The 13519-nt window shown below is 48.0% G+C and overlaps 1 protein-coding gene across 1 annotated transcript; it reads left to right on the top strand.

The window, feature by feature from the left end:
* The first annotated feature begins 8977 nt into the window (after positions 1 to 8977).
* Positions 8978 to 12518, top strand: LOC135574751 (uncharacterized). Its single transcript, XM_065026873.1, has 2 exons — positions 8978 to 10161; positions 11968 to 12518. Exons 1-2 carry the CDS (start codon positions 9360 to 9362, stop codon positions 12150 to 12152), a joined length of 987 nt encoding a protein of 328 aa, XP_064882945.1. The 5' UTR covers positions 8978 to 9359; the 3' UTR covers positions 12153 to 12518.
* Positions 12519 to 13519: the final 1001 nt, after the last annotated feature.

The following is a 13519-nucleotide window of genomic DNA, read 5'->3' as shown; positions in this document are numbered from 1 at the left end:
ATTGTGAGGCTAAATAAAGTGGTTGGACTGGCAGATAAATGAAAGTCAGACAAATGAAAAGTTGATTTTTGCTGGGGTCTCGGGACTGATAGGGTTTACAAGGAAAACAAGCCTGCATCGGCAAGATCATCACCACCAAGACACAAACCAAATGAAGGAAACAATTTAAGTAATACTACTTGATGTTGCCGTGTAACATAGGAGCATTAAAAGGTAAGATTAGTCAACTTCACAACAAACACCAGTTATGAGGGCATGCGTATAAAGACATTCACATGAGAAAAAAGAGACTATAAAATGGAAAAAAGTGACCTGATCATCTTGACTTCCATCTGAAAGAGAGGAGAGAGAGAGAGACAGAGCGAGAGACAGAGACAGAGACAAAGAGAGGGGGGAGAGAGAGAGAGAGACAGAGACAAATAGAGGGGAGAGACAGAGAGAGAGAGTGAGAGAGAGAGAGAGACAGAGAGAAACAGAGAGAGACAGAGAGACAGAGACAGAGACAATGAGAGGGGAGAGAGAGAGAGACAGAGGCAAAGAGAAAGGAGAGAGTGAGAGACAATGACAGAGAGACAGAGAGAGGCAGAGAGAGAGACAAAGAGAGGCAGAGAGAGAGAGAGAAAGAGAGGAGAAAGAAAGAGAGAGAGAAAGAGAGAGGAGAAAGAAAGAGATAGGAGAGAAAGAGAGAGGAGAGAGAAAGAGAGAGGAGAGAGAAAGAGAGAGGAGAGAGAAAGAGATAGGCAGAGTCATCAACTAAGCAGTTCAAGTAAACAGAACAACTCCTTCCAGCTGATCAATTTGCAGTAAATGCTACAGTAGTGATGCTGGGTGGGTGATGGTAGAGTAGTGATCCAGGGAGGGTGATGCTACAGTAGTGATGCAGGGAGGGTGATGCTACAGTAGTGATGCTGGGAGGGTGATGGTACAGTAGTGATGCTGGGAGGGTGATGGTACAGTAGTGATGCTGGGAGGGTGATGGTAGAGTAGTGATGCTGGGAGGGTGATGGTACAGTAGTGATGCTGGGAGGGTGATGGTACAGTAGTGATGCTGGGAGGGTGATGGTAGAGTAGTGATGCTGGGAGGGTGATGGTACAGTAGTGATGCTGGGTGGGTGATGCTACAGTAGTGATGCTGGGAGGGTGATGGTACAGTAGTGATGCTGGGAGGGTGATGGTACAGTAGTGATGCTGGGAGGGTGATGGTACAGTAGTGATGCTGGGAGGGTGATGGTAGAGTAGTGATGCTGGGAGGGTGATGGTACAGTAGTGATGCTGGGTGGGTGATGCTACAGTAGTGATGCTGGGAGGGTGATGGTACAGTAGTGATGCTGGGAGGGTGATGGTACAGTAGTGATGCTGGGAGGGTGATGGTACAGTAGTGATGCTGGGAGGGTGATGGTAAAGTAATGATGCTGGGAGGGTGATGGTACAGTAGTGATGCTGGGAGGGTGATGGTAGAGTAGTGATGCTGGGGGGTGATGGTAGAGTAGTGATGCTGGGGGGTGATGGTAAAAGAGGCCCACAGTGAGCCAGACTCACAGGGACAGACAGGGATTGAGGTCATGAATGTTTCATCAACATGTATAATTCATTGTGAAAATGACTCCTAATCTTCCCTCTTCTTCTTTAATATCAGCCCTACTTTCAGAGGAGATAATTCATGTTTTTAATGCAGTAAATGGCCATACTGCTCCTAGAATGGCAGGTGATGATGCATTGCTACAAATGGGGAGTTTAACTACAGGATCAGCAAAGAGACAATTCTATATCATATACCATTCGTCGGCCATTCTATGTGATTTCACTCCATATAAGTAACGAAAAGCCAATGTTATACTCCCCCAATCAAATATAATACAGTCTCTATGTGGAATAGGTGACATGGAAGTCAATGGAACGGGCAATCAGCAGTTGCCTCGTAATTTTTGGGGGGAATTAAAATAAATTCATGATATGTACCCATATATTCTAACGTATAATGCTTCATGAGCTTATTAGTTCAACTGTTGTACCCCATCAAAACCCAAAATATAAGCTTGTATTCATATGATGTTTGTAAGCAAAGTAAACGTAGACAAAAAAACGATATAACCACAAAACATGATTAAAACTATAACTTTGATATCATACATCCATAGCTCTGTCTATGAATATGAGAGTGTGGTTACATTTATCCAGCCCCATTTCTCAGCTTTTTACTGAAACAAGGGGCAGGGAGTAACTTTGTCGTTGTTTTTACTGCTGATTGCCGCATTAATTATGAGACAAAATAATACTGTAGAAGATTAGTTCTGGTGAAGAGCAAAGTAAAAGACTTCATAAAACCTACTGCGTCTCCACTGATGAAGAAGTCTACAGGGGAGATATAGTATAGAAGGGATTGTTATTGTACCCCTGAGATGAAACAGAATAAGGGCTTTGATCATTAAAGGTAGTCCGAAAAAGATCTGAGGTTTCTTTGGAAGTGTCGATTTCTCAGAAAACAATATAACAATGGTATGGCTCAGAAGAAAACAAATCCGGAAACAGCTCTAGATTCTTCAACGAGATGAGAAACAAACAAAATGACAGAGTTTTTTTTAATACAAGAAGAAGAAAAAATGAACTAAAGTCAAACAGAAAACATACAGACTCTGTAACTCATGTTGAGGCCTGAGGAGACAAAAAAAAGAGAAGCGAAGGAAGATGAGGAATCAGAAGACAACTAAATAAAAAAGATGGTAGAAGTTTGTGCTCATGAAACAACTGGAGATGGAACAAAATGAGTATTGTAGACGTATGACAGAGAAAAACAAATAAATAAATAGCCAGATGATGAACATGAGCTCTTGTTCAAGATAGTGCTGGATAAGTAAGAGTACGATGGACGGACGTCTGGTAAGTGATAGCTACCTGGGATGAGGTCATCCTCCTCGAACGTGGACATGGTCATGCTGGTGACCTGATGCTGCGTCTCCCTCTTCTCCTGCAGGATCTGCTGGAAGGTCCTCAGGCACTTCAGCCTCTGCACCTCCCTCTGGCTCATCTCCGGGGGGTGCTCCTTTGGTTCTGCCTCTCCCGCTGCCTCACCCTCAGGGGCTGCAGGGGTATCTGGGACATCTGCTTCTGTGTTGGGCTGCGGAGGCGACAGCGGTGGGGGTTCGTCTCCCCGCTTCTCCTGCGGTGCCGGCTCCTCAGCCAAGGAGGAAAGCGAAAGGGACTCTGCAGTGGTGCATTGCGATAGCGAGGTGTTGAGAGTGGGGGCGTCTGTTGGGCCCTGGGGCAAAGGAGACGCTCCCTTTTCCTCTGATTCTATATGGGGTGGGGAGAAGGTAGGCTCTGGACCAGCTGAGGAAAAGTCTAGGCCTGGGTGGTAAACATCTTGTCCAGGGTAGGGAAGGGGAGAAGTTTTGCAAGGGTCATCATGGTCCTGTGGGAGGACATCACTGATCTCTTCTGGCAGGGGTTCACTGGGGGAGCGCTCTGAAGGAGCAGAAGAGAAAACACTGGTCTGGATCTGTCCCTCTGTGTCGTCCGTGGCCCCTGGGTTCACCCCATCCTCTTGGGACGTTTGACACAAATCTGCATGGGGTAAGTCCATTTGAGGCTCATCAAAGAGGCTTGTGGGTAGCTCCACCTCGCTCTCGACTCCAGGACTCTGGGGAGTTCCGGGTTCTTCCAGCTTGCGTAGCGCATCCCGCAGGGCAGAACTGAAGTCCAGCACAGCTTGGCCGATCCGCTTCACATTAAAACCCATGTTTTGGATCTCTGTGCTGTTAGGGCGAGGGAGGCGGCCATCCAGGTCTGGAATAACTGTTTCCTCTTTCCCTCTGACCAATGAAATGCGTGTTTTATCCCCTCTGACCAATGGAATGTCTGTTTCAGCCGCAATGCTGTGGCTCAGTAAGGAGTTCTCAGTCCAGGTATAAGTTCCATCTGTAGACTCTTCAGTAATGCCACACTCATAGCCAGAATAAGTCTCCTGGAAACTATTGACTTTGGAGTCAGTTGTGTAGCTGAGATCTGTGGGGGTATCTGCATGGCTGTACCCTTCCACCTCATCAGTATGTCCTTCCACTGAGTGGTAACCAGAGCTCTGGTGATATGAGTAATCAGCAGCACACTCGTACCCCAGGCGGTGGCTCTCTGTGTGGGCATCGGTCGGAAATTGAGTACCAGGCTGTGGTTTTGGCCTTCGTCTATGGGCGCGCCACTCTTCATGGCTGGAGGTGCTGGGGGGGTTATAGTGTAGTCCAGACTGGAGGGAGAGGCGGTCCGAGCTTCCTGTGGAGGACAGGCCCAGGGTACCGGTACTGTACCCCCCTGAGCCCCTGTACCGGCTCCCTGTCCCCTCCAAACAGGCAGGCCCCTCTCCCTCTTGCTCTTCCAGACTCACCTGTCTGGAGTAAGACCTTTCTTCATGCCACCTAGTCTCCACAGACCCACCATGCTGTGGGCCAGCAACGCCCAAGCCCTCTACCCCAGCACCCCTACTACTACCACTAGCCCCACCATGCCCTGCACCGTGTCTGGACAAGGGCCTCTCGAGGTCAGACTCTGAATTGGGGCTGTGTCCTGAGGACAGGGAGCTGATGCTGGGGAAGTCCTGGCCGTCCTGCTGCTCCAGGTAGCCAAAGCTCAGCTTCCTGATGATGGTGGATTCTGGGATGTCTGAGCTGTGTTCCGATGTATCCTCCGTCTCAACCTCCTCCTCCTCCTGTTCCTGGCCCTCAAGCTCAACTGACTCTGTGCCTGGCGAGACTGTGGTAGACGTTTCTTCTAACGTTGGCAAGTGGAACTCAACTGGCATTCCGTGTATGCTATGGCGTTCGCTGAAGACGGACGGTCGGCAGACATTGGAATTTGAATGCTCCATCTGCCTGTCCAAACTGCCATAAGCACTGACAGGCCTCTGGCGAGGGGTTAAGAGTGACCCATCACTGCCCAGTGCAGCCCCAGACCAAGCCGCACCCCCTGGACTGCCACTGGCCTTGTTTCCCGAGCGAATGCCCTCTATCTCCAGGAGCACAGCATCCACACAGGAAGATACCTCCTCTACAGAGCCACGGACAGACGTAAGGTAGTCCCGCAGGTCTGAGATCTCCTCCTGGATCTTGTTGATCCCTCTTAGCTCTTTTAGGATGTGCTCGATGATGGCGCTAGACTCTTCCTCCTCATATTCCTCCTCCTCCTGGTCTTCTTCCTCGTCCTCCTCCAGCAGAGTATCGTGCCGAGTTCTGTAATCCACATAGTCACCCAAAGAAACAGGCCTTTTTGGTGTCCTAGTGAATTCAGCCTTACCCCCTTCTGCTCCTGCCACTGCACCAAACCCAGAACCGTTCATGTTTGGACCAATCCGGTTATGGTGTTGAGCTTCTCTTCTGCATTCTGGAATTGTTCGAATCCCTGCCGGGATGATCCATTTCTGGTGTTTGGGTGTTCGTCGCTGTTCTGGGACAGTCCTGATCCCATCTGGGATAATCCATTTCTGTTTCCTTGGAGACTGGCAGCTGCTACTGTTGTGCTGCAGAGTGCAAGGGATCCTGACACAGCCCTCTCTGTTTAGCTCCACCTCCCCAACACAGGATGCCCCTGACACTCCTCGATGTGCCTTACCATTGGGGACCCTCGAGGAGCAAGCTTCCTCTCTGGGCCCACACCTCGCAAAAATATATGTGCCTTCCTTTCTCTTCTCCTGCACCTCAACTCCCCCCTCCTCCTCGATCCCAGCATTGTTATGGTCTGGGGCAGGTACTTCCTGTCCTGATCCTTGGAGCAGGCGGTGGATCTTCTCCCGGATGACAAGAGCTACCCTGGGATTGGGGGCCCTCTTTTTGCGAACCTTCTCCTTGGTGTCCACTTTGGGGGCGACACCTGTTCTGTGTTGTCCATTGAAGCGGTTCCTGGAGAACATCTTCTGGGACAAAATGGGAGGGCTCCTACCCTCAGGTGTCCCCCCACATTGTTGCTGGAGTCACATTACAGGAGAGGGCCAGCATCTAAGTCCGAGAGAACAGACTCATGGGTGCCTATTCAGCTGCACCTATCAGGAACTTTAGTTCATAGATAAAAGACACAAAATCAAGATAAAACACAGCTTTACGGTTAGAACATATTAAACCTCTGATGAATATCACAGGAAAGCCATGTGACTCCAGTCACCTTTCTGTACACATTTCCTCTCCTTTCCCATCGAAGCACAATGGAAGAGACATAAAATATGCTCAGAACTGTAAGTACTATGGCTCTTTTAATTCCACAAAGCAGACAAGACAACAAATAGGAGGAATTTGTGATCTATAGCATACTAGATAAATGCTGTATAAATGTTTTCTATACAAATGCTTTCTTTGGCATGGCATTTCCATTTTCCATTAATGGAAATGGTTATTCACAGGAACAATCGGGTTCAAGTACCCAGCTCTTGCGATTCTATAGAGTAAGTAAGTACCACACCTAATTCTTTGAGCCAGAAACTCTCTAGTTTTAATTCATTTACCTAACCATTAGGCCATATTGCTACTCTGCCATTACCGTCTAAAGGCCCATTCTGAAAGAGGAGTTTCTGTCATAAGGAGTAGGGCAGAACAGAATCAATCAGAGTTCATTTAAATCTTATGATGGGACGCCATTGGTTTGGCCATGGAAAAGGAATACAATTATCTGAGTAGCTGATTGAATTCTAGAATGTAATTAAATTCCAGAATGTAATTGGAGAAAGTTAGAAGAACATTTAATAATAAAATAGAAAAACACGACATCCTGGCATTTTCCTGTTATATAAGGAATGTGACATATATTACCGACATGGAGTCAATGGAATGTGGAATCTGATGAACTGTGTTCTGTGTTCCATGTTCCGTGTTCCTAAGCGCTTTCTACTCAAACCGACTCCAGGGTCCCTCTCTCTAATATGAGAGGAGAAGTTATGAAATATCTTCCCTCTGTTCAACTGAAGCCCGTCTTCTCCTGGGCCCTGATGACCGTGTAATTTCCTTGACTACAGCAGAAATTGCTCTCATTCCTCCGCCACTCCATCTCAGACCCTTGACAAGACAGAAAGAAAATCCTGTAGCTAAACTGGTCCTTCTTTGGACACTGTGTTAACAACCCCCCAGACGAGCTTCAATGCCATACAACTCTCATTCCGTGGCCTCCAACTGCTCTTAAATACAAGTAAAACTAAATGCATGCTCTTCAACTGATCGCTGCCTGCACATGCCCGCCCGTCCAGCATCACTACTCTGGACGGTTCTGACTTAGAATATGTGGACTACTACAAATACCTAGGTGTCTGGTTAGACTGTAAACTCTCCTTCCAGACTCACATAAAACATCTCCAATCCAAAGTTAAATCTAGAATTGGCTTCCTATTTCGCAACAAAGCATCCTTCACTCATGCTGCCAAACATACCCTAAAACTGACCATCTTACCGATCCTCGACTTTGGCGATGTCATTTACAAATAGCCTCCAACAAATTGGATGCAGTCTATCACAGTGCTATCCATTTTGTCACCAAAGCCCCATATACTACCCACCACTGCAACCTGTATGCTCTCGTTGGCTGGCCCTCACAACAAAGCATCCTTCACTCATGCTGCCAAACATACCCTAAAACTGACCATCTTACCGATCCTCGACTTTGGCGATGTCATTTACAAATAGCCTCTAACAAATTGGATGCAGTCTATCACAGTGCTATCCATTTTGTCACCAAAGCCCCATATACTACCCACCACTGCAACCTGTATGCTCTCGTTGGCTGGCCCTCGCAACATACTCGTCGCCAAACCCACTGGCTCCAGGTCATCTACAAGACCCTGCTAGGTAAAGTCCCGCCTTATCTCTGCTTGCTGGTCACTATAGCTGCACCCACCCGTAGTACACGTTCCAGCAGGTATATCTCACTTGTCACCCCTAAAGCCAATTCCTACTTTGGCCGCCTCTCCTTCCAGTTCTCTGCTGCCAATGACTGGAATGAACTACAAAAATCTCTGAAACTGGAAACACTTATCTCCCTCACTAGTGTGGACGGACCACTAGAGGGCAGGCTGGGCTCATGGATAGTTGCCCAACAGAGCCTGGGAGACAAGGTAACCAGAGTCAATTAAGCACAGCTGACGGTACTAATGAGATACTCTCCTTCCCCTATAAAAGAGAGAATGGAACCAGAAGAGAGGGGGGAAACTATCTCTGGAAGATGGCCACCGAGAGAGAGAAGCTGTGCTGAAAGAACCACTAAGACGGTGACAAAACCGTGATTTATGTTTGTTGTAGTTTAAAGATTATCCTATTGTGTTCTTGTATCATCTGGAGAAGAAGATGTGTGTTTTTCCTTGGAAGATTTTTCATTGATTATGTTTGAATGTTTTTGTTGACAAAATACTCTCAATAGAGAACCGTGTTCAATCAGAAAAACCTTTTTCCTGACTCGTTTATTCCACCTTCCCGCTTTAGAGTGACGCCTAATTACTTGGTACGCTCACATTGGTGGAGGATGCGGGTATTAGGTGGACGAGTGACACAAGGATAAGTGAGTAAATCAAGATTCTTCCAGTAGACCCGGAGGAACCATTCAAGAACAATGGATAACGCCCTACTACAACAATTGATCACGGCACAGAGGACAACCATAGAACTCCTGCAACAACAGCTGAACCGACTAGAAGAACCTAGAGTTAAGCCAAGAGCGGCTGCTCACGCCATCTTACCTCGTCTCTCCAAGGAGGATGATATTGAGGCCTTCCTCATGACCTTCGAAAGGACGGCCACCTTGGAAGAGTGGCCGCCCACAGAATGGGCGAGCGCATTAGCCCCTCTTTTGACCGGGGTGGCTCAGGAAGCCTATTTTGACCTGGATTCCCACGAAGCTGCGGACTATGGGCGACTAAAACCGAGATCCTGTCCCGGTACCAGCTGACTGCCAGAGATAGGGCTGTAAAGTTCCATCAATGGACCTATACAGCTGATCAACCCGTCCGTGCCCAGATCTTCGCCTTAATACGACTGACGAAACAGTGGCTAGAATCTGGAAAGGGAGTAGGACATGTGATAGAGACTCTCGTAGTGGACAAGATATTGAGAGAATTACCCAGTGACTTAAAAAGGGTTGTGGGGCAAGCCAACCCGTTGTCAGCCGACGACATAGCCCAGGCGGTGGAAACATATCGGTCTACAGGGGAGTTGTTAAAAAGTGACAAGGAGGAACGGAAGGAGTCTTGCAATCCCGTACCACGACTCACCCCGGCGCGCTCGCCACCGAAACGTCCAAGCCCCTCCCGGAGGTGGGAGAAGTCAGCCACCACACAGCAGGGTCGGTGTTATAAATGTCAGTCTCCCAACCATTATGCCCCACAATGTCCTAGCAAGGATGAGCCCATGGTCACGGAGTCATCACTGCCTACCCCCACACATCCCGTTTTGAGGGGGCAGGATCAACACTGTTGGTTAGCAGAGATAGCCCCAGCCTCAGAGATTCCGGTGCAAGTCGAAGGACAAGATGTGGTAGCTATTCTCGACTCGGGAAGTATGGTTACGTTAGTAGAGGAGCGGATGGTGACCTCCGCAACACTGCTACCAGACAAAGTAGCCGTATCCTGTATCCATGGAGACACCCACTATTACCCCACTGTGAATCTGCCTATTCTCACTCCAAAAGGAAGGTGTACAGTCAGGGCCGGGAAAGTGCCGCAGCTGAAGGTGCCATTATTGATCGGGAGAGACTGTCCCTTATATAAGGAGCTTCGGCAGATGACGTTATGCACGGGAAGAAGGGGGACAGGAAAGAAGAGAAAATCCAAGCCCGAGGTAGTAGTCCTACAAGGAGACGTAGCCTCGTCCTCTGCAGCAGAGGAAGAAATAGCGACCCAACGTTTACGACAGATATTCCAAGAAACCACCGATGAAGACACATGTGAAGGGCTATACACAACGCAGGAAGGAAGGAGCAACCAGGCGTTAAGGGATATATTTGAAGCTCCATCCGAGGAGGGAACCTGGAAGGGATTCTCCTCGGTCACCCCTGATGGGGATGTGGAACAACCTCCACATCCCTCTACCGAGGTCGACCTGCCCCAGGAATTAAAGGGACAGTTCGGCACCTCGCAGCATAGAGACCCAGACCTAAGGGAGGCCATGAGGAAGGTGAAGGTGATCGACGGGAGGAACGTCGATGGATCAGGTGAGCCCCCTCTTCCTTACTATGCAATCAGGCGGGGTCTCTTATACTGGGTCGTACGACGAAGGGGGGGAAAACCAGGAATTACTAATGGTGCCTAGGCCATACAGAGATACAGTTCTACAGTTAGCCCATTCCCACGTCCTAGGAGGACACCTGGCACGAGACAAGACTATTGACAGAATCATGCAGAGATTCTATTGGCCCCGGGTCACCCGGGATGTGGCCAGGTATTGTAGGACGTGTGATCAATGTCAACGTACAGCCCCACGGCCACACCTACGTAACCCTTTGATTCCTCTCCCCATCATAGAGACTCCCTTTGAACGCATAGCTATGGACCTCGTAGGACCCCTCCCAAAATCCGCCAGAGGACACGAGTACATCCTAGTGGTTATAGATTACGCTACCAAGTTCCCGGAGGCCATACCCCTGCGTAACATGTCGTCAAAGGGAATTGCCAAGGAGTTATTCCTGATGTTCTCTCGTGTGGGCCTCCTCAAGACAGCTAGACAAGCTGATTATGAACTTCGGTCGAATATTCTCTCCATTCCCAGGACAAACAGATGTCCTGTTCCACCATATCCACACTGAACCCGGCAAGAAGGTGCATATCCGCCCTTACAGGATTCCTGAGGCTCGCAGAGTCATCGCTAAGAAAGAGGTGAGGGAGATGTTGAGGATGGGCGTGATCGAGCCCTCGACGAGTGAGTGGTGCAGTCCCATAGTCCTGGTCCCCAAATCCGATGGTAGTATGAGACTCTGCAACGACTTTAGGGGCGTGAATGCCATCTCTACATTCGATGCGTATCCCATGCCCCGCGTGGATGAACTCTTGGAGCGCTTAGGAAAGGCCAAGTTCATCACTACCCTGGATTTGACGAAGGGATATTGGCAAGTGCCGGTGGCTCCGGAGGATCGCCCAAAGACTGCCTTCGCCACTCCAGAGGGGCTTTTCCAGTATGTGAGGATGCCCTTCGGACTGCACGGTGCCGCTGCAACCTTCCAACGCCTCATGGATGCCATTCTACGGCCCCATCAAGAGTATGCAGCGGCGTACATAGACGATGTGGTCATCCACAGCGAGGACTGGGATAGTCACCTCCTGCGATTACGGGCGGTGCTCGTGAGTTTGGAAGCCACAGGGTTGACAGCCAATCCAAATAAATGCTGCCTGGGTTTGTCCGAAGCGGAATACCTGGGGTACACCGTGGGGAATGGGAAAATACGCCCACAGGCAGAGAAGACCAGGGCAATTCGTGACTGGCCTCGACCCCGGACCAAGCGAGACGTTCGGGCCTTCTTAGGGATAACAGGATATTATCGCCGTTTTATCCCGGGATATGCAACCATTGCCAACCCCTCACAAACCTCATCAGGAAAAACCTGCCAAACCAGGTAGAGTGGAAAGACGAGACGGAAGAGGCCTTTCAATTGTTAAAAGATGGCCTGTGTTCTGATCCCGTTCTACAGGCTCCGGACTTCTCACAAGAGTTCATTGTGCAGGTCGACGCCGGATACAGGGCTCGGGGCCGTACTAGCTCAGGGTAAAGGTGAAGCAGAGAAGCCGATTCTCTTCATTAGTAGGAAACTCAGCGATCGGGAACAGAGGTATGCGACCGTAGAGAAAGAGGCCTTAGCCATCAAGTGGGCCCTCGATTATCTCCGGTACTACCTACTGGGTCGGAGGTTTGCATTAGTTACTGACCATGCGCCCCTCACGTGGATGGCTGGTAAGAGAAACAATAACAACAGAATAGCCAGATGGTTTTTGTCTTTACAACCATTCTCTTTCCATGTCATCCACAGGGCCGGATCGAGGAACGGGAATGCAGACGCGCTGTCCCGACGCGACCAAGACGGTGCGTCTGGCGCCCGACCCTCCGGTTCGGTCCTGGGGGGGAAGGTATGTGGACGGACCACTAGAGGGCAGGCTGGGCTCATGGATAGTTGCCCAACAGAGCCTGGGAGACAAGGTAACCAGAGTCAATTAAGCACAGCTGACGGTACTAATGAGATACTCTCCTTCCCCTATAAAAGAGAGAATGGAACCAGAAGAGAGGGGGGAAACTATCTCTGGAAGATGGCCACCGAGAGAGAGAAGCTGTGCTGAAAGAACCACTAAGACGGTGACAAAACCGTGATTTATGTTTGTTGTAGTTTAAAGATTATCCTATTGTGTTCTTGTATCATCTGGAGAAGAAGATGTGTGTTTTTCCTTGGAAGATTTTTCATTGATTATGTTTGAATGTTTTTGTTGACAAAATACTCTCAATAGAGAACCGTGTTCAATCAGAAAAACCTTTTTCCTGACTCGTTTATTCCACCTTCCCGCTTTAGAGTGACGCCTAATTACTTGGTACGCTCACACTAGCTTTAAGCACCAGCTGTCAGAGCAGCTCACAGATCACTGCACCTGTACATAGCCCATCTGTAAATAGCCCAAACAACTACCTCTTCCCCTACCATATTTATTTATTTATTTTGCTCCTTTGCACCCCAGTATTTCTACTTTGCACACTCATCTACTGTCAAATCTACCATTCCAGTGTTTTAATTGATATATTGTATTTACTTTGTCACCATGGCCTATTTATTGCCTTTACTTTCCTTATCTCACCTCATTTGCTCACATTGTACATAGACTTATTTTTCTACTTTATTATTGACTGTATGTTTGTTTTACTCCATGTGTAACTCTGTGTTGTTATATGTGTCGAACTGCTTTGCTTTATCTTGGCCAGGTCGCAATTGTAAATGAGAACTTGTTCTCAACTTGCCTACCTGGATAAATAAAGGTAAAAAAAACAAAAAAAAACAAGGTAGTTAAGCCCCACTGACAGAAGTACACACACACACACACACACACACACACACACACACACACACACACACACACCACACACCTATACACTCTGAGAAAATGCTTTGGTTAGGGTATTAGAGTATTCTACCCGGGGCTCCAAAATATCAAAATTCACATGATGTACTTTCAGAGGTACACATGCCTATAATCTAACATGGTACTTGTTCAGTACTTTTTAGGGTACATGTGTGGATAATCTTGTATAATGGTACATTATTTTGAGTACAAACATACAATCATTACACACTCTAAAAAAACATCATGAAACATATTTTCCATCATGCTCTATTGTAAGATCATTTTTAGAATGTGTTTCTGCATCCACATTGACTTATTGATTGATCCTATGCTGCACAAAGCTAAATACCATACAAAACAAAACTCATCCCATTTTTTTTGTACTTGGAATTACCACACCCAGCACTGAGATGGTCACACCTGTTTAGATGGTTTAGGTAGTCTCAATTATACATTTTCCCTACCTTGGATGTCATT

The sequence above is a fragment of the Oncorhynchus nerka genome, linkage group LG13 (genome assembly GCF_034236695.1).
Source record: "Oncorhynchus nerka isolate Pitt River linkage group LG13, Oner_Uvic_2.0, whole genome shotgun sequence".
In the NCBI taxonomy this organism is placed as follows: domain Eukaryota; kingdom Metazoa; phylum Chordata; class Actinopteri; order Salmoniformes; family Salmonidae; genus Oncorhynchus; species Oncorhynchus nerka.
The sequence above is the reverse complement of the archived record's forward strand: the minus strand, read 5'-3'. Positions and strand labels throughout refer to the sequence as shown.